Below are 27,136 nucleotides of genomic sequence, written 5' to 3'. Positions count from 1 at the left end.
GGGCGCCCCTGCCGCACGGCTCTTCCCAGCTTTGGCGCCCGGCCCGCCTCCTGCTGCCGCCGGCTCAGCAGGGCCCCGGGGAGACACGCAGAGCCCGGAAGGGCCCGCGACGTCCCCAGGCCGGACGCAGCCTTGGCGCCCGGCCCGCCTCCTCTGTGTTTTATGATTTTTGCCGTAGGGTGTGTGCTTGACAGAGAGAGAGACAGAAACGGAAAGAGAAAAATCACGTGCTGGGGGGATGGCCACGTTGCAGTCCCATCTCCATCATTCTTCTGACAGGATTCCGAGTCCACGCACACATGTGCCCAGCATGTTTTTCAAGCCTCTGGGTCTGGGACTCAAACCATGGAGTTGGCCATGTGGGATCCAGTACCTTAACTATCATGTCACCTGACAGCCCACTGGCTAATGATGTTTTGAGAATTATAGACAGGAAGTTTTATCAGCTGGGTGGTTTAATAGATGTTTTGTCCTGGTTTTATTAGATGGGTTGTTTAGTAGATGTTTTGTCCTGGTTTGTAACTTGTCTCATCATTCTCTTGATGTTTCATAGAGCTAGCTTGCTTTTGATGAAGTCAGTTTATCATCTTTTCTGTATTATGGGTATTGCTTTCAGTGTCATGTCTAAGAATTCTTTGTTCAACATAGATCAGAAAGATTTTCCCTGGGTTTCATTATAAGTGTTTCACAATTTCATATTTTACATTTAGGTATCTGATTTCGTTAATTTTTTATAAGGTGTGAGGTTTAAGTTTTTATGATTCCATTTGGGATCTAGTTCTTGCAGCACTGTTTGTTGAAAAGACTGTCTTTTCTCTGTTGTGTTTGTCAAACTCAGTTGGCCAGATTCTTGTGGGTTATTCTGGACTTTCTGTTCTGATTAATTGATCTAAATGATTGTCCATGTTATCTTGATTACTGTAGCTTTATAATAAGTCTTAAAATTAGCTGGCTTGAGACCAAGAGATGGCTTAATAGTTATGTCACTGGACTCCCATGTAGTCGACGGTGGTTCAATTCCCAGACCCAGCGGCTTAAAACTCGCCCAGCATGTGTGTGTATGTGTCTAAAATCCCAGGAAGAGAATTAAGGAGAAGGGATTGCAGTGTGGCCATTTCCCACTGGGGAGCAATTTCTCACTTTATATATCTCTGTCTCTCCAGTGAGCACACACACCTTATAGCAAAACTCTCTCTCTCTCAAAAAAAAAAAAAGGGTGTGTGTGTATATATATATATATATAGAGAGAGAGAGAGAGAGAGAGCCTGCCATTAGTTCTCCTTTCATTAATACTCTTTTTCAAAATTGTTTTAGCTATTTTAGTTTTTTCCTTTTTGCATAAATTTGATAGTTTGTCTATAGCAACAAAAACTCTTGCTGAATATTTTATTTTAAAGAAACATATATTTGTTTATTTTTAGAAATTAGTTTGTTTTGAATAGTTAATACATGTCCAGGGTCAAAACCTTCATATAGAACAAAACAACGTTGGTTAAAGGTTAAGTTTATTGGCCCATGTCTCAGGCTTATAGGAAAACCATGTGCTTTTGTCTTCTCTCTCAAATGTTAACAGACTGTAAATGTCTGTACTGTCTGCTTTTACAGTCTAATTTGTTTCATGTAGAGGGGGGCTTCAGAGCCCAATGTAACTCTAAAAAAAGACACACAGAATGGTGATTATGTTCTTTTTTAAAATGATGGCTAAATATGCATTACCTAATATTAATCATTTTTTAGTGTACAATGCAGCAGAATGAAATATATTCACATTGTTGTATAACTATCAACACTATACCTAAAGCTTTAAAAAAAAAATTGCCAGAGAGTGTATGTGCTTGTGAGAGAGATAGAGAGAGAGAGAGAGGAAGAGGAAGAGAAAGCATCCCTGGCGGGGCATGGTCGCACCATAATCCTTCCTTCTCAAACTCCCTCCTTTGAGTTTTTGGGGGGATGCATGCACACATGCCTAATGTTTTTCATGCCAGGGTCCAGGACTCAAACCATGCGGTTGGCCATGTGGGATCCATTTGCCAACCACCAGGCCCTGGGCTACCCACTCAAAACTTAAAAAGAAAATCTTATATACAACATGTGCATGCACATGAAAGTTCGAGAGAGAAAAACAAAGAGAGGTGAGCAACCCTCTACAGGGTCAGGTAATGCTGTGATCCTCTTCCTCAAGTTCTCCAGCCTGGTTCTTGGACACTCATGCAAGTGCCTGGCATCGTTTAGCTGATTGGACTGGAGATTTGAACTGTAGTCATCACTGGAATCTGGCATCTCTTGAGTAGCACATAATTGCTGTGCTATCGAGTTGGCGCAGTAAACTCAAAATGGTTTTTAAAAATTATTTAATTTTGTTTACTGTTTTTATTATTATTTAATTTGCTAAAGGGCAAGTGTGCACAGCAGAGAGGGAAAGTGAGGAAGCAATCCTCCAGGTCCAGAACTCAAACCTGGTTGGCCATATGAGAGTCTAGCATCCTAACCACCATGCTACCTGCTGACCCCAAAAGTTTGTTTGTTTTAGTTATCACCAACATAAACTTTGCACATATTAAATAATAACTCCCATTCCCACTCTTCACAGTCCCTGGTAACATTTATTTTGTTTTCTATAAATTTGCCTGTTTTTAACTACCTCATACTAGTGGAGTAATATTTGTTCTTTTGTGTCTAGCTTATTTCACTTAGCATAAGTTTTCCAGGTTCATCTATGTTGTATCTGTCAAAATTACATTCCTTTTTTTAAAAAATGAAGCTAATGAAGTTTATTTTTTAATTTAAATTTATTTTATACATTTAATCCGTATACATCACTTAGTTTGTAAATTGAATTTATCCAACATGAGTACACTTCACACCAGTCCAGTTGAAGATACAAAAGACGTTTTCATCAACAGCTAATAATACATTTCTGTGCCCCATAAATGCCTTGCCTCTCTATTTTCCTCCTTAATTTCTTTCCTTATACTCACTCCCTCCTTCCACCCTCTTCCCCCAAACTGTATTCCTTTTTAGGCTGACTAATATCCCGTTAGTATAGATGTAGCACAGTTTATTGGTTACTGTGGATACTGATGCTGTGAACCATCAGTATACAGATACCTGTTCTAGTGCTTTCAGTTCTTTTGGGTATATAGCTGGGAGTGGGATTGCTGGATCAAATGATAGCTTGATGTTTAACTTTTGGTTTTGTTTTATTTTGCTTTGTTTTGCTGGAGGGTACATATGCTTGCCAGAGAAAAACAGAGGGAGAAGAGAAAGCATCCCCTCGGAGAAAGGTCACACTGCGATACCTTCTCCATCTCTCCCTCTTTTAGGATTTTGTGCATGTGTGCACATGTGACTGGCGTGTTTCTCAAGCCTCTGGGTCTGGGATTCAAACTGTATGGTTGGCCAGGAGAATCCCACTGCTTTAACCACCAGGTCATGGAGCTGCCTGATGTTTAATTCTGATGAACTGCTAAACTCCTTGTCATAGTGTTGGTATCATTATATTCTTACTAGTCATGCAGGAAGGAGGGTTCTGATTTCTACACATTTTTGTCAACACTTGTTATTTCTACTTATTTTTGTAAATTATAGCTATCCTTTTAGGTGTGAAGTGGTAAGTAATGGTGATTTTGATTTACATTTCCTAATGATTAGTGTTGTTGAGTATATACTTACTGGCCATTTATGTATCTTGGAAGAAATGTCCAGGTTCTGTGTCTGTTTTTGAGTTGCATTTTATTATTCTTGAGATGTGGGAGTTTATATACTCTAAATGTTAATCTGCCATAAATTACATGATTTGCAAATATTTTCTCCTTTTCACAAATCTATTCTCAGTGAAACTGGATTCAGTGCTCAATTTGTTACTGAGCTTTTTTTCTTTACCTTTTTTTTTTTTTTCCCTTTCTTTAAGAATTACATTATTTTGGACCAGTAGATGGCGTAATGGTTACTTCGCTCGATTCTGAAGTAGTGGACCTTGGTACAAGTCCCAGACCCATGGCTTCAAACTCATACTAGGCATGTGTGCATGCATGCCTAAAATCCCAAGAGGACAATGGAGGAGAATGGATTGCTGCTTGGCTAACCCTCCTTGGAGGGCAATTTCTCGCTTTCTGTCTGTCTGTGAGCACACATGCCCCATAGCAAAAATATCTCTTAAAAAAAAAGAATTATTTTATTTAACTTTATTAATTATTATTATTATTATCTCAAAGACATTTTTGCTATAGGGTGTGTGTGCTCGCCAGAGACAGAGAAAAAGCAATAACCCCCCCCACCCCCGAGTGTTGGCCACACTCTGCATTCTCTTCTCCTCCATTTTCCTCTTGGGATTTTGGGCACGCATGCACATGTGCCTAACATGAGTTTTAAGTAGACGGATCTGGGACTCAAACCATGATTGGCCATGTGGGAGTCCAGCACCTTAACCACTACACCACCTGCTGGCCCCATTATTATTTGTTTTAATTTGAATGAAGAGAGAGAGAAATGAGAAGTGATAAAGCAAGTCAGCAAGCTGCTAGGTTCGGGACCCAAACCAAGGTCGGCCATGAGGGAATCCAGTGCTCTTGAGCACCATGCCACCTAACAGCCCTCTTCACTTGATTTTTATCCTCTCATTGCTTTATATTGTTTTTTCTAGCTTGCAGATATAAACATATTTAAAAAGATATCAACTGAAGCCCTTGTTGATAGGGTTCTGGCTTTGTTTTTGTGAATTTTATTGGATTTTTTTCTTTTAATGTGACATTTAGCTAATGAGACATTTGTAGCAACCTGTACCAGACATTTCTTGCTAATCATGGCTTTTTACTATTGAGTCACTTCTGTAAGTGGAGGTGGTAGTGCTTGCTTATTATTTGTCAAAATGAGGGAAGGGAAAGTAAGGAAGGGATCTAACATTTATTGGGGGCTGATTTTCTTCAAGGAACCCTGTGTATATTTTCTCACGTAGTAGAAACATAAACCTGATATGCTTCTACTTATTATTGTGATATTTTTTAGTGTGATTTGCAGCCCAAAAATGAGATTAAAAATGTACTTTTATGTTATGTGCTAAATATTTTAAATTCTTTTTAGAGTGTTTTTTCCTCTAAAGCAAACCTATTCCTGGGTTTTTACCTAAGAAAAATGAAAGCACATATCTATAGGAAAAACTCTATGCAAATGTTTAGAGCAACTTTACCACCTAATTGCTACAAACTGGAAACAATCAAAACGTCCATCCTTTTTGAAAAGGTTGGTGAATCTGTGTAAGGTAGTACACTCAGCAGTAAAAAGGAGCAACTGCTGATAAACTCAGTAATGTGGGTGAGTTTCCAAGGCATTAGACCAAGTTAAAGATGTGGGATACAGGGACCAGCAGTTGGCGTAGTGACTGTGTCACTGGACTCCCATGTAGTCGACCGCGGTTCTAGTCCCAGACCCGGTGGGTTACACTCACGCCAGGCGTGTGTGCGTGCGTGCCCAAGATCCCAAGAGGAGAATTGAGAAGGGATTGCAGCGTGGCCACCCTCCGAGGGGGTGATTTCTCGCTTTCTGTCTGTCTGTCTCTATCTTTCTGGCGAGCGCACATGCCCTATAATAAAAACAAGAGAGATAAAAAAAAAGATATAGGACACAAATTGTACGAATGATATGATTCCATTTACTCGGTATTACATGACAGGCAAAATGTAGGAGAAGAAAATGTGAGGTGTTTCCAGTGCTGGGTGTAAGAGGAGAGGATTGACTGACTACAAGGGCACAAAGAAACTTTTTGGTGGGATGAAAGTATTTGACATTGTGAGGGTGTTAGTGGGTATGTGACTGCGTGTGTGTCGGAACTCATAGAGCTGTACACCTAAAACGGATGAATCTTCCCTATTATGGTTATTTACTAATCATTGATCAGTAGTCTAAAAAAAATGTTGACTTTTCTCCTCCTGCAGAGTATTGCCCTCTACATTCTTGGAGATGAGAACTCTGTTTCTGATGAAACCTCACAGTATTTATCCAGAATAACTTCAGGTCAGTGTCAGAATTAAAGTAAGAAAACTGAAATTATCCTAAGTATTTGATTTAGAGTCTACATCTTGCCTCTTCAGTACTGTTCTTATTTTTAGTCCACAGCTAATTTTCAGATACCAGGATTACTTGAAAGCTAACACTTCTTACATTTAGTTGTTGCTAAAAAGGACTGTTTTAGTCTCAAAGATATTGTACTTTCTTTCCAGCCTACCACAGTACTACTTATGTTGTTATGTTTTAGGAGTTGTTAATGAATTCTCATTTCTAAATGTCTTCTACATGTTGTATGTGTTTTTGCCAAAATGAAAATAAAGTTTCATTTTGTTGCCTTTTAGCACCCCAGAAGTCACAAGCAGAACAAGAGGAAAATAGGTGACCTTCATTCACATTAAGTTTTTGTATTAAAATTTGAAATAACTTCGGGTTTTACTGTTCTGTTGAATAACTGTGTCGTATCCTCTTACAGGTTTAGTTTCAGGCACTCTACACCTGTTTCTTGCCTAGCTGAGAGATTAGTTGTCTGGATGACTAACGTAGGTAAGAACTTTTTTGTTAACTAGGCCTTGCTTCCTTTATACTGGCTAGAACTGGGAGACAGTGAGAAATTATATTTTCCAGTGGTTTTTTTTTTTTTTTTTTTAAGAAGTTTTGCTGTAGGGTGTGTGCGCTCACCAGATAGAGACAGAGAGACAGAAAGCGAGAAATCACCTCCCAGCGGGGATAGCCACGCTGCAATCCCTTCTCCTCCATTCTCCTCTCGGGATCTTGGGCACTCACGCACGTGCACCCGGTGTGAGTTTAAGCCACCGGGTCCAAGACACGAACCACAGTCTACTGCATGGGAGTCCAGCGACATAGCCATTGCGCTAACTGCTGGTCCCTTTCCAGTGGTTTTTTATTTTAAATTATTTATTTTATTATCAATTTTTAGTTTGACCAGAGAGAGAAAGAAAAAGTGAGAAAGCAAGCTTTCTGGTCTGGGACTCAAACCGCAGTCAGCCATGTGGGAGTCTGGCATCCCAACCACCACACCACCTGCTGGCCCCTCCTAGTGGTTTTAATTTGCATTTTCTCAATCATCTGTTAAGTAGAGCATCTTTTAATGTTTATTGTTCATTTCTGTTTCTTCTTTTGGAAAATATCTTTTTCTGTTTTTCCTATTGAATTGTTTGTCTTTTCTTCAGATTTTCTTTTTTTTTTTAAGAGACAGTTTATGCTAGTCCCTGATGTCAAGACATTAATCTGGGGGCTAGCAGGTGGCACAGGTTAAGGTGGCTGGATGGCCAACTATGTGGTTTGAGTCTAGGATCCATTGTCTTGAGGATCAGCCTGGGTGCGTGTGCATGCATGTTGAAAATCCCGAGAGGAGAATGGAGGAGAAGGGATTGCAGTGTGGCCATACCCCTTGGGTGGTGATTTCTCACTTTTCTTCTCTTCCTATCTTACTCTCTTTGTCTCTCGTGGTGAGCACATGTGCCCTGTAACGTAGTAGAAAGAAGACATTCATCTGGTAGCAAGATGAATGAAGTGAATTTTTTTTTGTGGGGGAGAGGTTTTTGTTATAGAGTGCGTGTGCTCGCCAGAAAGACAGAGACAGACAGAGAGACAGAAAGCAAGAAATCACCCCCCAGGGAGGATGGCCACGCCGCAGTCCCTTCTCCATTCTCCTCTCGGGATCTTGGGCATGCATGCACACGCGCCCGGTGTGAGTTTAAGCTTCCGGGTCCAGGCCTCAAACCACGTTCAACTACATGGGAGTCCAGTGACATAGCCGTTACGGTAACTGCTGGTCCTGTGAATTTTTATTATTTGACAAGATAGGTGTTAACTGACTTCAGTCTGAGGATAATTGGTTCAGGAGCAAGTCTAGATCAAAAGTTTTTCTTTCTTCCTTTCATTGTAAGGGTTCACATTAAGAGATTTGGAAACTCTTCCCTTTGGAATTGCCCTTCCCATCAGAGATGCTATTTACCACTGTCGTGAGCAGCCTGCTTCAGACTGGCCAGAGGCCGTCTGTCTCTTGATTGGACGTCAGGATCTTTCCAAACAGGCCTGTGAAGGAAACTTACCCAAAGGGAAATCTGTGAGTACCAATGTAAAAGTTCAAAGTTCAATTGTGTCCTCAAAGTAAAATCAGAGTGTAAATGTTCTTTTTCTTTTATATATTTTTATAAGTTTTACAAGTCTGTATATCAGTTTGCTTTTTATATGCTAGTTTATAACTAGACATATCTTAATATTATAACTGTAAATTGAATGTGGAACAGGAGAGTTTGTGAATATTGTCTTGCCTGAACCTACCTTTGCCTTGAGTCGGAACACGTGCTGAGTCAGGATTTCAACTTTTGAGATTTACCAGTACCATATTAGTAATGAACTACTCTGTAATTACTACATAGCATTGAAAAGGGATAGCATGTGTATCCTAAATTGGCTAGTTAATGTATAGCTATTTTCTCTTTTATACTTTTTGATATGTGACTTCTTGATTTATCATTTTAACCACATATAAATGTATTTATTTAATCACAGAAAACTAAAGCCCCAAGAAGAAAATTTTTATTTACCACTTGAGTTGTTTAGAAGGTATCCTAAGTTATCTCTCCTGAAATACTGTCCTTCATCAAATTTTCTTTAAAGAATAAGTTCTAAGTAGCCTGTAAATATAAAGTGAAATATTTTGTTACTCTCCAGCTATCTCTTTTTTAATCAACCTCTCTCAAAATTTTAAAATGAAACTTAAAAGTTCAAGAACAGTAGTTAAATTTTAAAAATAAATAGCACATTGGGCCCTCTGGTGGCATGGTGGTTAAGGTGACTGGATCCCACATGGCCCATTGTGTGGTTCGAATCTTGGACCTGGCTTGAAGAATTGCTGGGCTTGAGACCAGCAGTTAGTATAATGGCTATATTGCTGGACTCCCATGTAGTTGACTGTGGTTTGAGTCCCGGACCCGGTGGCTTATACTCACGCCGGGCGCGTGGATGTGCATGCCCAAGAGGAGAATGGAGGAGAAGGGATTGCGATGTGGCCATCCCCCCTGGGGGTGGTTTCTCACTTTCTGTCTCTCTGTCTCTCTCTGTCTTTCTGGCAAGTGCACGTGCTCTAAAGCAAAGACCTCTCCAAAAAAAGAAAAGAAAAGAAAAATAAAATAAGAATTGCTGGATTCATGCCCAAAATTCTGAAAGGAGAGTGGAGGAGACAGGATTGGGAAGTGACCATCCCCTGTTGGGAGTGCTTTCTCATCCTCCCCTCACCTCTTGTAAGAGTACACACTTTCTAGCAAATTAAAAATAAAATAGTAGCACCTCTGGGGGCCAGGAGGTGGTGTGGCAATTAAGATGCTGGATTTCCATATGATTTCACTCCTGCATCCAGTGGCTTGAAAATGACAAAAAATAAAAAGATAATTAAATAAATAAATATTTAAAAAATAACAGTAGCACCTCGTTTAGAAGGATTCAGGGATCATCATTCCACTCCTCGTTTCTTCTACTTGTTTATGTCCTGAGACAATGCCGGAAATTTGGTTCATCTCTTATTAGCCTTTTAAGTCAACAAATAATAATCAAATGTATTTGTTAAATATTTCTAAGCCATATTAGGTATTAGACTATGAATGCTGCTTTTGAACCTATAATGAAACCTATTCCTAACCCCAGAGATGCTTAATATGGACCTATGCCAGATTCAGTTTTCATGGGGATCCAGTCTCCAGCAGAGTTCCTTTTTAGGAAGTCTTTAGAGTTTATATCTCTTCTGTTACTAAAAGAGCATTTCAACACTATTAGTATGAAACATTAATTTGTTTTTAATTGTCATTTTGGGTAATATTATCTAAATTCAATTTGTTCAGTTATTTGAGGTTACATTTTATAATTAATCCCATCTAAATTCAATTTGTTAGCTCTTTGGGTCGATATTTTAGGGCTAACGCATCGGAATTAAACTGTTATCTGGCCATATCTGCTGTTGTTGTTTTTGCTTGTTTTTCAGGGTAATCTTGTTGCTTCCACTTAAATGTTACAGAACTTTAATGTTTAAACTAGGAGTTAATATTTTGTTAAAGGAGTTCAAAACTTTTTGAGAGAGGATGAAGAGTTTCACATGACTCACAGCTCTGTTGGAGTTGACCTATTTATTGGGGATAGGAGGTTCCATATGAAAGCACATGCTGTTTATGAAGGCAAGATGACAGTCAGAGAATTACCCCTTCTGTTGCTTCAGTGCAGCTTAATCCTTTCTCTTCTAAGAAACTTCTATTTGAAACATACTTAGGAAAACAGAAAAAGAAAAAGAAAACCAACCACGATCCAGTCTATTTAAAATACTAAAGTGGAAAAAAACAGTTACCTGACTTCCCCCTACCTTTGGTGTATCGTCCAGATTTTTTCCCTTCTGCTTCTATTATGCAACAGACAGTATTTAAGTATGAATTCGTTGGTAATGGCAGAGTTCATATTCTCCTTGCAATAATTTTTTTAATGATTAAAATATAGTTATATTTTTATAATTTATTTAAAATGATTCAGTTGATTCAGCCTCCTGACTTTTCCCCTCAGTACAATAAAGGATATTTCCAAGTAGGCAACAGAGTACTTTTTTCTTTCTTTTTTTGGAGAGATTTTTACTACAGGGCGCATGCACGCGCCAGAAAGACAGAGAGACAGAGAGATAGAAAGCGAGAAATCACCTGCCAGGGGGGTTGGCCATGTTGCAGTCCTTTCTCCTCCATTCTCCTCGAGGGATCTTGGGCATGCATGCACACGTACCCAGCATGAGTTTAAGCCACCGGGTCTGGGACTTGAACTGTGGTCGGCTACATGGGAGTCCAGCAACATAGCCATTACGCTAACTGCTGGTCCCACTTTTTTCTTTCTTTTTTTTTTTTTTTAATTTTGCTATAGAGAACTTGCTCACATTGAGAGAGTGAGAACACACCTCTCAGGGAGATGGCCATGCAGCAGTCCCTTCTCTGTTCTTTTCTCAGGTATTTTGGGCACGCATGTACATGGTGCACTTGCAGGTCCATTATATGGTACTTTCTAAAAAGATTGTTGGTTAGGGCCCCAGCACACGTTGAGAATCCAGCCATCCCTGCTTTAGAATGAATGCATTCTCTACTGGTTAGTTGTGGTACATCAGCCTGATGTAAATCCTCATGTTCAATAAGTTCATGTTGCTGCTTTTTAAGTTATTATAATGAAGTCTGTTACTCAGGTACTCTCATCAGATGTTCCTTCAGGAACAGAGACTGAGGAGGAGGATGATGGCATGAATGACATGAATCAGGAGGTTATGTCATTGATATGGAGCGAAGATTTAAGGGTGCAGGACGTGCGAAGGCTTCTTCAAAGTGCACATCCTGTCCGTGTCAATGTAGTGCAGTACCCGGAACTTAGTGACCACGAGTTCATTGAAGAAAAAGAAAACAGGTAAATACCATTCATTGTCTATTGTCACCTTTTTTGTTATATTTGAGACTTGTTTATTTAAGTTTTTAGCTTTAAAATCCTAAAAAATGAATACTTTAAAGTTAAAAATGTCCCATGTATTTTAGGTATTTGTCCAACTTTAATAAACTGTACATGTTTTCATAATATCTTTGGGTTTTGAAGGCATAATTTTTGTATCTCGAACCCTCTTCTTGAAGTAAAGCAGTGTATTATTTGAAAAGATGAATCTAAAACCATTTTGCTGGTAGTTCCTAATAGTTCACATGAGACTTTACAAACAAAGCAAAACACTGCACTCATTCTTCTTTCTTTTTTTAATTTTACTTTCTTTCTTTATTTTAGTTTTATCAGAGAGGGACAGAGCAAGGGAGAGAGAGAGAGAAAGAGAGGGAAAGTGAGAAAGTAAGCTGCCAGGTCTGGGACTCAAACTGTGGTCGGCCATGTGAGAGTCCAGTGCCCTTAACCACCACGCCACCTGCCGGCCCCTCTTCTGTTTCTTGATTGGGAATAGATGGCTGTTTCATTTTATTTTTATAGCTAGCGTGTACTCACATGGGAAAAGGGAGGAAGAAAGAGGCAAGATGGGGAAAATGGAGAGCACTCTGCCTCCACCCCAATGTGGCCTGGTCACACTGCAGTCCTTTTTCCTCTAGTTCTTTATCTCACCAGGGTCCTGGGCATGAGCATGTACTCTGCTTTTCAGACTGCCATGGTCAGGACTCAAACCCTCATTTCTCATTTGGGATCTGACTTCTCCTCTCAGTACTTACCTGCTATACTGTGGGGTGAGCGCTGCTTTTCTTTTTCAGTGTAGTTTTTTTGATGTGATAGGTAATACTCTCTAAGCTTTCTCCTACCACTCTGGAACATGTGATACATGTCAATAAATTGTAAGAGTCTGTAGTAATACTGTCACGTGCCAGTGACGTTTCAGAGCTATTGCTTTGGGGTACTTCAACTTATATTTTCAAATTCTCTCCTATCCTTTTACCTACCTAGTCTCCATCATCTGTCTTTCCTTTGCTAATGATGAGTGTAGCAAGGAATGTGCTTGGTGGTTTGTAGTTTTCCTTTTTCTTATGGTACCGCTTCAAGGGGAAGGGCTACCCACACTTGGCCCCAGGCTATGGAAGATCTAAGTTAGTTGTAATGTCCAGATCACTGTTTTCTCTCCATGCATATACCCTCGTATTGGTCACCTATGCATGAGGAGATGGAGTGACAGGAAAGATGGATGTAGAGCTTAGTAGTGATGTGCTTGCTCGAGCCAGGCTTAGGCGCTATCTGCTGTGACTTTGAATAAACTGCTTAACCTCTTGCTGTAATAATAGCATGATCATAGCATTCATACCTCCTAGGGCTGTTCTGTTATCAGGTGAGTTATTTCTACATAGCACTTAGTGCTTAGTCAAGGCCAGCGCAGGTCACCATAATTATTAATAGTGTTGATTGATTCTAGGATGCTAGTTTTTCTACTTTTTAAAATCTTTGAAAACAGAATGTGTCTTTCAGTCAATAGGTATCATAGTTTAATTGGCAGTGCTTTCTCTTAGTACCTCATCTCATGAGATAGTGGTACGTCTTAGGATCAGTGACATACTAGATTGAAGAATACTGGGTTATTATTATCATTAATTTTGTGCCTTCCGCAAGGTTGGACTGGATTATGTGTACGATTTCCACTAAGAAATTCTGTGGTATACAGCTTTTAATTTCAATGATTCCAAATTAATGCAGAGGCTGTGTTCTCAAAGAATCTAAGGAGATCAAAATTTTCCTCTCCAGAGAGCTCGAAAAACAGTTATATGTGTGTACAGTTAGGGAAGGAGCGTGCTTATAAATGGCCTTGACTGCAGAGAAAATGTTAGCCTTTTTTTTGTTGTTGTTGTTGTTAGAGAGGCTTTTGCTATAGGGCATGTACACTCGCCAGAAAGAGAGAGACAGAGAGACAGAAAACAAGAAATCACCCCCCGGGGGGATGGCCACGCTGCAGTCCCTTCTCCTCCATTCTCCTCTCGGGATCTTGGACATGCACATACATGTGCCCAGCATGAGTTTAAGCCACCGGGTTCAGGACTCGAACTGCGGTCGTCTACATGGGAGTCCAGCGACATAGTCATTATGCCAACTGCTGGTCCCTGGAATGTAACTTATCTTAACACAGAAGTTAAACAGTGATATATTGATTTTATATAGTAGCCTTACAAGCCATTTTGACCATTTTCATGTAATGGTGGAATTAGCCTTATAAATCCTATCATCACATAAAAAAACTGATTGTGTTTCCCTGGAGACACCATGCAGTCTGTTCACCTTCGGTATAGGGACTTCTGTTCCTTCTTGTGCACAGATCACAGAGGTGGCACTTCTGAGTCTGTGTTGACCTAATGGAGATGGGAGAATCTCATGTGCTGAGACCAGCTGCCCTGAAAATAACAGCGATGAAATTCAGAAAGCATTGTAACCCTTGAGAAGGTTAGCGTCAATCAGAGCAGAATTTTAAATTTTTTTTTTTTTTGGACACCTAGGGAGAGTTAGCTGGGCTTATAGGCCAGTTGGTTTTCGTTCAGCACAAATGTGAAACAAAACAAAGGAAATACATCTCCCTCTGAGAGTTTCTAGTGGCAGCAAGAAGATTAAAATGAGAAATTGTGAGTGGGTGGGTTACCCACATCTTTGTACGGATTTACCTTCATCTTACATAGATGCCTCCTTTTGAAATTCTTACTTATAGATTACATTTCAGTTGTACTTCTTGAAAGTTTTTTACATGTTGATTGTATTTTAATTATAGATTGCTCCAGTTGTGTCAGCGAACTATGGCCCTTCCAGTCGGACGAGGAATGTTTACCTTGTTTTCATACCATCCTGTTCCAACAGAACCACTGCCTATTCCTAAATTGAATCTGACTGGTATGTTATGTTCTGGGCCCAGTGAGAAAGGAAATCTGTTTAAGTCCATGCATAAGTGGAGTTTTTAAAATTATTTTAGTTAAAAATCAAAGCACTGCTCCCTCAGTGATTTTAAAATATCGTTAATAGCTGTTATAGTGGTGATTAAGTTCAAAGAGTGAATCAAACTAAACGTTGAGAGGAGTAGAACCTAGCCCATTTTTTTTAAACTTTCTTTATTTACCTAGCCCATTTTTTTAAAATGCAATTATTTCAAGATATGAAAAGTTACTTGGAGAATTTCAGAAAGATATTATTGATGAGATCATTGAATCTTAAAGCCTTGAAGTGTAATAAATATAGTCTTAAAATGTCTTACTTCATATTATGATTATATGATTATTATACAAAACAAGAAAATATATTAAGCAAAAGGAAGATATGTTGACTTATGGTAGTCCTACTCTCTGTTAACTTTTTGGTACATGCGTTTCCCAATTTTATTTCTGCATATTTATAATTTAATATTTGCTTAATTATCAGAAAACTTAAATCTGTATTGAAAGATTTTTGTTTTCTTTTTAAGGCAGGATCTTGCAGGTCAGTCTTTCTGCCTCAGCTTCTCAGAAAGTAGCTGGGACTGTAGGTGTACACTACCATGCCTGGCTTTTTGGGTGGGCCATGAATTGAACCCAAACCTCCCATCCGGACTCAATAGCAGACAGGTAGCAACATTAGCCAGTTCATACTTCCACAGATGGGTCTAGAAATTGGGTTTAAAATTAACTCTATAGGGGCCGACAGGTGACATGGTAGTTAAAGCTCTGGACTCCCACATGCCAGCCTTGATTCGAGTCCCAGACCTGGTGGCTTGCTTTCTCACCTCTCTCTCTGTTTCTCTCTGGCAAGTGTACATGCCCTATAGCAAATTAAATAATAATAAATAAAATTACATAAATAATTCTTCTAAAAATTACTCTATAGCGATCATCTTTCCTTATTTATTTATTTATTGGAGAGGTTTTTGCTGTAGGGCGCATGTGCTCGCCAAAAAGACAAAGAGACAGAGAGATAGAAAGTGAGAAGTCACCCCCCCAGGGGGGATGGCCACACCGCAAACCCTTCTCCTCCATTCTCCTCTCGGGATCTTGGGCACACATGCACATGCGCCCAGTGAGAGTTTAAGCCACCGTGTCCAGGACTTGAACCGCGGTTGGCTACATTTGATTTCAGCAGCATAGACATTATGCTAACTGCTGGTCCCCTTTCCATATTTATTTTTAAAATTCTTTTTTCTTTGTAAGGTTTTTGCTACAGAGTGCATCTGCTTGCCAGAGAGAAACGGAAACAATGAGAAGGAAACAATGAAAGTGAAAAATCATGGCAATGCCACTGTCCCTTCTCTCCCATTCTCCTTCTGGGATTTTGGGCACACACGTATGCCTGGGGTGATTTTCAAGCTGCCAGGTCTGGGACTCGAACTGCAGTCAGCCATGTGGGAGACCAGCACCATAACCACTGTGCTACCTGGTTTTTTTTTTTTTTTTTAATTTATTTGTTTCTTCCATGAGAGCGAGAAAGACAGACAAGTATTCCTAAAGTATATTCATGCTTTGATCCGATCCGTCCCTTGTCTCAGTGGCCTAGGCAGTGGGTGCATGTACACTGAGTGTGCTCAGGGAGGTCCCGAGACACAAATCGAGGACCTTTCCTGTGTGGCTCCAGTGTGACACCACCTGACCCAAAAAATTTTTCGAGAGAGGAAAAGAGAGAACATTTGAGAAACAGGGAGACAGAAACAGTTCTTTTTGACAGTCTTATCCAGTCACTGTCCTCTTGCCTCAGCCTCCCGTTAGCTAGGAGTACAGGCGTGTGCCCTCACACTTTCACACTGTTTAGGCTCAGCCAGGAACCAAACCTAGGCCTTCCATGCAGCCTCAGTCACTGAGTGTCGGTGCCCTCCCACTTAGGCCACCACAACTGGGCTTGTATACTCCTTTTCACTTTTAATGTTTATTTATTCATTTGTTCCATGAGCGAGAGACAGCACCTCCAACAGGGTCCCGATTTGAATATATTCTAAAGACAACAATTACATATAGTTGACATTACCATTCAAACTCACTCCTAGGGACCAGCAGATGGCGTAATGGTTATGTTGCTGGACTCTCACGTAGTTGACTATGGTTCAAGTTCTAGACCTGGAGGCTTAAAATTCACGCTGGGCACATGTGCGTCTATGCCCAAAATCCCAAGAGGAGAATGAGGAAAAGGGACTGTGGTGTGGCCATTCCCTCAGGGGATGATTTCCCACTTTCTATCTCTGTCTCTGTCTTTCCAGTGAACACACGTGTCTTATACCAAAAATCTCAAAAAAAAAAAAAAAAAAAAAAAAAATCAAAAAAAAAAAAAAAAAGAAAAAGAAAAAGAAAAAATCCCTTCTAATATTTGCAGTTTTATGAAAATTGTACAAAAAGCATATGGTCATGTATGCAGTAATGTAGAGTATATAATACATGCAAATTTAACTACACAATGTTTTATTTATTTTTCTGAAGTTTATTTTATTGAGAGAGAGAAACAGCCATTCTTGACACGGTCTGGTCCTGCCCTGATCTCCCACCTACCTTCCAGCCAGCTCTCCTCACAGGTGTGCCCAGGGTGTTCAGGTTATTGCAGTCTTTAAAGGGCTCCACCGCGGTAGAGAGCTCCCTATGACCTGAACCACTAAGGCTGGGCCTGACCAGTTTTTTATTTTTTTTTTGAGAGGTTTTTGTTATAGGGTGCGTGCGCTCGCCAGCAGGACAGAGACAGAGAGACAGAAGGCGAGAAATCACTCCCCAGGGGGGATGGCCACGCCGCAATCCCTTCTCCTCCATTCTCCTCTCGGGATCTTGGGCACGCACGCACACACGCCCGGCGTGAGTTTAAGCCACCGGGTCCGGGACTCGAACCATGGTTGACTATGTGGGAGTCCAGTGACATAGCCATTACGCTAACTGCTGGTCCCCAGTTTTTTAAACTATATAATTTTGAAAATCTAGAGTGCCACTCAGATTTGTAAAGAGCTCGTGCTTTGAGCATCATGCAGGAAATGAGGTGATCATCTGAGTGAAGAACACATCCCTGTCTCCCATATCATTTCTGTTCCTAAGCCCTAATCTTGAGAGGCATAGTGAGCAGAGTTGCTTTCAGTATTTAGATTGTTCTCTCAAAGATAAAGCAACTGTGGTAAAATCTGAACAGTTACCGAATTTTGATGGAAGGTATAGTATATAGATGCTCATTTTACTAATCTTTCATATGATAGGTTCACACAAAATTTTTCATAAATTTTTGGTTAAAAAGAATCCCATGCAAAATTGGCATGAGATGAATTAATTTTGGATGACTTGGTGTGTGTAAGTGTCTGTCTTATGCATACAATGAATGAATGTGTTAGAAAGGTTACCTGTTTAGTATTGATCTCCCTGCCTTATTTGAGAAATACAAATATAACTCATGAACTTGTTACTCATTGTGGTGCTAATGCTAGCAATTGAGTTAGCTTTTAGGTTCACAAAGCAAATGGTAAAGACAGTTTTATTTGGTGCTTTTGCTTTGTGTATATGTTTGTTTGTGTGCACATGCTACAAATAATACACTATACATCTATTTATAATTATTTCACATACTGTTTTAGAACTCTTAAAACCATATTCTCAGTGCTTCACCAAACTGGGTAATTATGTAATAATTAGAACATTTATTTTAAATGTTTATCCTTTGAACTAAGAATATTTAAAATAAAAAGAACTCTATATTTTTGTACTATTTACATCAAAGCCAAAAGAAACAAGAAAAAAATTTAGAGAGAACATACAGCATTACAACCATTAAATTTACATTGGTTTTACATAAATTGGCCATAAAGTTAAATTTAATAAGTGCTCTTTTTTTTTTCTTTTTTTGGAGAGGTTTTTGCTATAGGGCACGTGTGCTCACCAGACAGACAGAGACAGAGAGAAAGTGAGAAATCACCCCCAGGGGGGATGGCCACGCTTCAATCCCTTCTCCTCCATTCTCTTCTCAGGATCTTGGGTATGCACGCACAGGCGCCTGGCGTGAGTTTAAGCCACTGGGTCCGGGACGCGAACCATGGTCGACTACGTGGGAGTCCAGCGACATAGCCATTACACTAACTGCTGGTCCCAATAAGTGCTCTTTTATACTCTACTACATGACTCAAGACTATAAAGAGATGTTTTTATATAGCTATCTCTAAATGCAACTTGGGATTTTTGACAATAGCATATAATTAGATATCTATATATAGTGAGATAGTCATATATAGATGAGATGGAACAAATTTATAAAGTTCCTTGTCTCTTTTCAAAATGTCATTTTTCCTTAATGTCCAGAGAACAATATGGCATGGAATATTTGAAATTAATATCAGTATCATCAATTGTTTGTTAGAACTTATTTATATAGTTTAACTGGGATGTTAATTTTCATTTTGGTTTTTAATTTAGCTCTCTGCTGTTTGAGGGGAAGATTTTAGGGTAGCAAGTATCCTTTATCTGTATCAAGTTAAATTACTATCAGTTATCTTACAACCCCATGCACCTTAGCAAAAATTGCAATGAACTATTTTAAACAGTTAAGGTTGTTGCATTAAGATTTACTCACATGTGTAAAAGTTGAAGTGATCAAGTCCAGCTAGAGGGGCCCACATTGCTAAGGTACTGTACTCAATAGGCTGGGACCGTGTGGGAGGCCTAGGTTTGATTCCTAGTCCATCCTAGAGGATATGCACTGTGGCATGTGCCTTTAATCCAGTGACTCAGGAAGGCTGAGGCAGGAGGACTGTGAACTTGGGGTTGGCCTAGGCAATGTGCTGAGATTCTGAAAAAGAACTGTGCGGCAGCATATGCTTGTAGTCCCAGCTAGAAGGCTGAGGGAGAAGGATTGTGACATGGCCTGACCTTCTCTTTAAATTAAAAATTCAAGCGTTCACAGAGACCTAATAACATTTCAGGTACTATGGGATTAAGGGCTTTGAAACTAGAAAAAAGTAGTCTTGTTTTCAAAGATCTAAATGTAGCAATATTAACTTTGTGAATTCTCAATGTTAAATTTTGTTTGGTTGGATAGGGCGGGCCCCTCCTCGGAATACAACAGTAGACCTTAATAGTGGAAACATCGATGTGCCTCCTAACATGACAAGCTGGGCTAGCTTTCATAATGGCGTGGCTGCTGGCCTGAAGATAGCCCCCGCCTCCCAGATCGACTCGGCTTGGATTGTTTACAATAAGCCCAAGCATGCTGAGTTAGCCAATGAGTATGCTGGCTTTCTCATGGCCCTGGGTCTAAATGGGCACCTTACCAAGCTGGCTACTCTCAATATCCATGACTACTTGACCAAGGTGAGAATTTATGCTATTAGCACCTGGCATCATGCCTTCTCTGTCTGCCATTGTATTCCCTCTTCCTCCTACAGTCTTACACCTCTAAATCCATGTGTCTCATAGCAGGCAGAGTCATCTTTCTCAAGTGTTAATCACAATATGTCACTCCTCTGATAAAGACCATTTCATGATCTTTCGTTGCTTATAATACACATTCTAGGAGACTGTGTGATCCTACTCACTGATAAGCTTTACTTATTTTTCAGTTGGATTATCTTATTGTCCATACTTATTATTTATGTAATCTATGTATTAGTTACTTAACAGATGTGTGATCTGCAGAATTTTTCCCCCATCCTGTGAGTTGTACCTTTATTTTCTGATGGTGCATTTTGAAGCATTAGTGGTTTTTTTGTTGTTGTTTTTAAAGAATAATTTTATTTAACTTTATTTATTTTAATTTGACCAGAGAAGGACAGAGAGAGAGAATGCGTGCGCATTAGCTTTTAGTTTTGATGAAGTCCAGTTCACCTGTTTTTTATTTGTAGCTGTTTTTATTGTCTTGTATAAGAAGGCCTTGCATAACCTAAGGTTACTAAGGTTCGCACTTATGCTTTTTTCTAAGTGTTCTATAGCTTTAGTGCTTGCCATTAGGTCTGTGGATCGTTGATATTGTGTGTGTGATGTAAAGAATGGATCCAGTGCACTCTTCTGCATGTGGCTCTTTGGTTGTACTAGCATTGTTTTTTGGAAAGAATATTGAATATCTCGGCACTGTGTGGTCACTTTTGAAGGTTTATTTCTGAATCATGTCAGAACCATTTACAACATGCTGTTAACTGTAAACGTTCTCCCTTGCCTTCTAAACTTAAGTACTCTCCTTTCTGACCCTTCTGGCTAATGTGTAATCTCTCTTTAGGTCCTATTATAAATGTTTTAATATAATCTTCTTTAGAGATTTCTTTCTTAAAAATCCTTCAACCTCTGTATTCTAAATTATGTTCCTTTAAAATATTCTTTTAAAATTCTTTGTACTTTTTCATTGTAGTAATTTTTGTTAATATATTTACATGTTTTCTGTTTAACACTTTTTCTCCCATTGGGCACTGGCTTCATGAGACCATGGACCATATCTATTTTATTTGTTACTATATTTACAGTACCTCTGACTGTGTTTGCCACATGAAAGTACTTATTGAAAGTGGCAGGCAGTGTTTTACTTAAAACTATGTATTTGTTTTGATACTGACTCTTAAGTTTCATTCTCGTTTTGTTCTAGGGCCATGAAATGACAAGCATTGGATTGCTACTTGGTGTTTCTGCTGCAAAACTGGGCACTATGGATATGTCAATTACTCGGCTTCTAAGCATTCACATACCTGCCCTCTTACCCCCAACGTCTACAGAGCTTGATGTTCCTCACAATGTCCAAGTGGCTGCTGTGGTGGGTATTGGCCTGGTATATCAAGGGACAGCTCACAGACACACTGCAGAAGTCCTGTTGGCTGAAATAGGTATGGGATTAATAGTGGTGAATCTTCCTAGGCATGTACTTATTTTGCTTGGGCTCACGCCTACTCTACATGCACCCAAGCAAAAATGATAATAAAATAATAAAAATTAAGGGAAACAACGGTGGCTTTTGTGATTATAGTATGGCCAGGTACTAAAAAACAAAAACAAAAACTGCAAGTAATGCTTTCAAAGGCTAATATTACTGTGCAGGTCATTAGCCTCTGTATTTATTTGGCCAATCCATTACTAAGCTCAGGTGTTCATATTTGATGAGGTACCAACAATCTTAATCATGCATGCACGTTGTTTATTCTGCTGTGTCTTTACCAGCCAATGTCTAGCAGTGACCTGTACTTAAAACTCAAAAGTTGATTGTTTTGGTTGTACTCTTACAGTGTTTATTCTGTTAGACACAGCACTTCCAACAGAATGGAAGTGATTGATTTCTAATTTTCTCCTTTATGTACTGGTGGGTATGTTGGTGAGGAACTTGGAAATGGTAAGGTGCTCACAACTTTTTTGAAATGCTTTGTGTTGTTAACTTTTTCTTTTCTTTTTCTTTTTTTTTGCAGAGGTTTTTGCTATAGGGCACATGTGCTTGCCAGAAAGACAGAGAGAAACAAAGGGACAGAAAATGAGAAATCACCCCCCAGGGGGATTGGCCACACTGCAATCCCTTCTCCTCCATTCTCCTCTCAGGATCTTAGGCACGCACGCACACGTGCCCAGCGTGAGTTTAAGCCACCAGGTCCAGGACTCGAACCATGGTTGATTACATGGGAGTCCAACGACATAGTCATTATGCTAACTGCAGGTTCCTGTTGTTAACTTTTTCTGACAACAGAAATGCTATTAGCATGATTATTATGTCTGTAATTTAGTTAAGAACTTATGCACATATGTTCTGTTCTGACCTGTTGAAGACCTTTCCTAGATATATTTCAGAATATATTGTTGAAGATGTATTGTTCTTTAGTATGATTGTGTCATTCAGATATTGCCACAATAATGCTTCATAACAAATGACTGTAGAATTGGCCTGGGCATTTCTGCTTTGGGCTGTAGTTCTGTGGGTCAGCTACTCTGGTTTTCCTTCATAAGCCTTATTGTGGGACCCAGGATAGATGATATGTTTTTCTCGTGGTGACGTTGGACTTGTAAGAGAGAGAACCAGATAATGAGAGTACATTTTAGATCTTTGCTTCCATTGTGCTGGCTAAGATCCCAGGCCAGAGCCAGTTAGATGACCTGGTCCTCTTTGAGGGCATGTCAAAGGTGTAGATTTACCTAGCACTGCCTGGTAGTGGAGACAGAAACCAGTAATTTAGCCTACTGTAATACCAAATTATTCACAAAGCTGGAATGTTCTGACACCAAAGTAAACAGTAGCATAAATTGTTGATCTGGAGCAGTTATTCAGGACACACTCAGCACTGGGTGTTGAGAGCTTGTTTGTCTGTGGGGTAATTGAACTTTCCTTGGCTGTATCATGATGATGTCTTATGTCACTGTACAGTCTCACATGTTACATGTAGAGATTTCATGTTCAATTCAGGTCTGCATATGCTTTCATATAATTACTGTCAAATGTACATCCTTTTTATTCTGCCTCTTTGGTATATAATTGTTTTAACAATTTTGTATCATCAGGTTGACATTTTGTAAAATATTGGGTTGTTGGAAAAAGTCATGACTTTTTTATGTTTTTCTGTGAAAAATGCATTATGACTTTTCCAACAACCCAATACTTAAGTTTTTAAATTTTATTTTCCAGACATTTTAGGTTGTTTCTCTTTGCTGTTATGTATAAACATTGCAATGATGACCTTTGTGTAATTTTTTCTTCTTTTGCATCTCCCCTGCCCCCAGGATAATATTCTAGAATTGCAAATTTTCAGAGGGAGCAGTCTATACATTTTCTTTCTTTTTTACTACATTGCCATCCTTCTGAGTTGCTAAGATTTTAGGCTTATGCCACTGTGCCCTGTCGGGGGTATGAAACCCATGTCTCTTATGTGGCCTCAGCCTCCCAAGTAGTAGTGGTCACCAGAGTGTGCTACTGTGGCCTGGCCCCATGTAATATTATTTTGTTGTTCTGAGGGGTAGAGTCAGAGTTACGGATACTTTTTAAAAATATGAATCTTACATCCAGCCAAACTATTAGGATCAGTGTTGGTAGGGCTCAGTATTATCTAGATTCAGAATAAATGTCTAAAAACACAGTGTGTAACAACTTCAAAGCATAAAGTCCTTTTTATTCATTGTAGTTATTTTAACATGTTTTTACCACATTTAATGAATGAGTTAGAAAAATAACCAAACAAAATAAGATACAAAAGATTAAATATTAAAGCTTTTTTGCATATTCTTCCCTTTAAAAAATTATTTTTCCTTATTTAAAGGGGAAAATGTCACTTGTTTTTTTACTTTCACACCGCAGGTCAACACAGAAGACATCTGTGACCAATTGTAGGGATTTCTCCCATAGGTCAAGAAAGCAGTCCATTCTTAAGCAGTGGGTACTCGCTAGGTGTCCTCTTATTCAATTCACTTAACTATTTGAAGGCGGAGTAAAATCCTTTAGGTTGAAGCCTCAGTCCTCAAAACTGCCCCCGTTTTTAATACCAGTCACAAAACCCAGGTTGTTTCACCTGTGCTTCTGACCAACCAGCTACTCCCTCCTTGGGTTTGCTTAATTTGCTAGAGCAGCTCACAGAACTCAGGGAAACACCAGCCTTTACTGGTTTATCATAAAGGCTATTACGAAGGGTGCAGATGAAGAGTCACAGAGGGCAAAGCATGTGGGATGGGGCATGAGCACCCCTGGAATCTTCACAGGTTCAGCTCTTTTTTTTTTTTTTAAGAATTATTTTATTTAACTTTAATTAATTAATGAATTAATTAATTAATGAAAATCAGAGAGGGACAGAGTGAGGGGTAGGGGAAGTGAGAAGGCAAGCTGCCAGGTCCAAGATTCAAACCACAGTTGGCCATATGGGAGTCCAGCACCCTTAGCCACCACGCTATCTGCTGGCCCCCACATTTTCAACTCTTGGAAGCTCTCCTAACCCTGTCTTGTTTACTTTTTTGGAGACTTCATTGCCTAGTCATGGTTGAAGCATGGACAATTGCATACAAATGTGACTTACAAAAGGGTGTGATCTAATGGTGATAGGCTTGGGAAAACCCAGAAGGCCTGGTTTTGCACGTTCATCTTGGCCTCTCTATGCAGCATTCCTTCCACCTGTGTCTGGTGCAGCACCCTCTAGAGCGAGAGTTTTAATTTCTTTATGACTTCACTTGGTACTTCAGGAACCAAGGATAAAAGACCAAGTAGTATGAACCAGTAACTGTTGATGAAAACCAGTACAGCATAACATCACATTCTGCTTCATAGTGTTAGTGCGTGTGTGTATGTGTGAATATAAAACTCTAGGTTTCAAGTATTTGGAAGTCATTGCTGATAAAGGCTTAATTTTGCAAATTAAAAGAACCATTTGGGGACTTTGTTTTGTAGTAAACTGACAGTTATGGACACCATTTGCGATGGTGTCCTAACTTTCTCAGTGGTGTTCTATTGAATCATTTTATCTTATGAAACTTACTAGAAAGTAAACTTTAACATTTTTACAAGTTGGGGTTTGAAGAGGCTGGCTTGAATTACATTGCTTTCTTTTTACAGGACGGCCTCCTGGTCCTGAAATGGAATACTGCACTGACAGAGAGTCCTACTCCTTAGCCGCTGGCTTGGCCCTGGGCATGGTCTGCTTGGGGGTAAGCAGAGTCCACGCTTCCCTGTATTTCAGTTATGACATGTCCGTGTTGACATGACTAGCCTGGACACTGAACTCTGAATGCCATTCTGTGTGCTGCAACCCAGTTTGAGTCCCACTCCTTCTGGGTATTTTTCAAAGCCCCAGATCTGTGAAAGGAGAGGGCTTGTAGTACTGACTGTGCTCTTTTTTTTTTTTTTTTTTTAAGACAGATTTTTTTTGCTATAGGGCTTGTGCACCCTCTAGAGAGACAGAAAGAGACAGACAGAAAGCGAGAAATCACCCCCCAGGGGTGATGGCTACACTGCAGTCCCTTCTCTTTCACGCCCCTATTTGGATTTTGGGTATGCACGCACACACGCCCAGTGTGAGTTTTAAGCTGCAGGGTCCACGATTCTAACCACAGTCAACAACGTGGGAGATGGAGATTATGCCATCTGCTGGTCCTCTCACTGGGGCTTAAGATTTCTTTTTCTCTAGCTTAGACTTAAGTGCTCATGACTGAACTAAGGTAATGAAGTTTTTGAAAAGAGTTGAAGAAATGATGGCCCATTACAGATAAAACCCCATTTATAGATGAGAAAAATGAAGCACAGAGGGATTAGGCCCCAGGTTACAAAAGTAGTGAGAGGCAGGGTTAAATGTGAGTGACTTGGTTTAGCTCAGCAGTCCTCGGAGCTGCCTACTCAGTAGGCAGTAATGTAGGAAACAGAAATTAGAGAAAATGTATCCAGTTGCAAACCTTAAGAGCCTGTAGCAGACATTGCTACAAGTAAAGTTTGACCTTTTTTTGTCATCCTGCTGTTCACTGTGTATCCCAGTTCACACATAGTAGCATTTCTTTTGTGACAAAATGTAATATCAGCTTGCCCCTTCTTTAATTTCATCTAAGAGGTATATACAGAATTACCAAGGACATTTATTAAATGATTATTTCACTTGGAATGTGGTTCCCTTGAAGAACCACCAATTCAGTGCTTTGGTCAAGCTACATGATATAAAGAAAGTTGTAATGGATGAACTTTTTCTTATATGCACAATCCATCCTGTGTTTGATCATCTTTTGGGTTTTTTTTTTTGGAGAGGTTTTCGCTATAGGGCGCGTGAACTTGCAGGACAGACAGAGAGAGACGGAGAGACAGAAAGCGAGAAATCACCCCCCCCAGGGGAGATGGCCACGCCACAATCCTTTTTCCTCCTTTCTCCTCTCGGGATCTTGAGCACGCACGCACACGTGCCCGGTGTGAGTTTAAGCCACCGGGTCTGGGACTCGAACCGCGGTCGACTACGTGGGAGTTCAGCAACATAGCCATTACGCTAACTGCTGGTCCCACCATCTTTTGGGGTTTTGACTTCACATTTGATACCTGAGCAAAAGATGTTGGTGCTGCAGTGCAAGAGTCTCAGCTAAGAACTGGCACCTGTATTCTAGATGAGTTAAGTCATCTAACTACGTTACTGCCTACTGAGTCGTGTGCTCCGCGGACTGCTGAGCAAAACCCAGTTGCTTTACATTCAACCCTGCCTCTCACTACTTTTGTAACCTGGGGCCTAATCCCTCTGTGTTCACTTTCCTCATCTGTCAAGTGGGAGTTTTATCTGTAGCTTTGTGGTAGAATTGTTGAATTAAGTTAATTCATGTTAAACACAGATTAGTACCTGGCCCAGAGTGAGTATTCAATAAGTTGTTATAGTTACCGTTACTGGAAAATAATAGGAACAATATGAAAGTTTTCAGTTGTTCATAGAACAGGCTTCATTTACATCTCTAATACTACTCTGTTGTTAAGTGTAATTAACTTTATTTTAAAGCCTTTTTGTACTTTATGAAATGAAAGTACTTAAATATATAATTTTTATGAGAATTATTAATAAGTTTGAATATAACTCCTGAGGAATATTTATATAAATTGAGGGAAAAAATCTCCAAAATACCCTGCTTTGAAGTTATGGGTATTATAGATCTTCCCAGAAGATGTCTTTTCACGTGTCTGTTCTGTTTTCCAGCATGGCAGTAATTTGATAGGAATGTCTGATCTCAACGTGCCTGAGCAGCTTTATCAGTACATGGTTGGAGGTCATAGGCGCTTCCAAGCAAGA

At 39.6% G+C, this 27,136-nt stretch overlaps 1 protein-coding gene across 1 annotated transcript in view; it reads left to right on the top strand.

Moving 5' to 3' along the window:
- Positions 1–27,136, top strand: part of ANAPC1 (anaphase promoting complex subunit 1) — a gene marked incomplete in the record, with an annotated part of 120,774 nt that overhangs the window by 60,600 nt on the left and 33,038 nt on the right. Inside the window, 10 exon segments of the mRNA XM_027774995.1 lie at positions 5,931–6,009; positions 6,345–6,381; positions 6,476–6,546; positions 7,914–8,092; positions 11,231–11,445; positions 14,261–14,379; positions 19,495–19,766; positions 21,028–21,262; positions 24,946–25,037; positions 27,044–27,127. Coding sequence (XP_027630796.1) covers positions 5,931–6,009; positions 6,345–6,381; positions 6,476–6,546; positions 7,914–8,092; positions 11,231–11,445; positions 14,261–14,379; positions 19,495–19,766; positions 21,028–21,262; positions 24,946–25,037; positions 27,044–27,127 — 1,383 coding nt within the window.

The sequence above is a fragment of the Tupaia chinensis genome, unplaced genomic scaffold (assembly GCF_000334495.1).
Source record: "Tupaia chinensis unplaced genomic scaffold, TupChi_1.0 Scaffold000511_1, whole genome shotgun sequence".
NCBI classification, from domain to species: Eukaryota; Metazoa; Chordata; class Mammalia; order Scandentia; family Tupaiidae; genus Tupaia; species Tupaia belangeri.
This window is presented reverse-complemented; position numbering and strand designations above follow the sequence as displayed.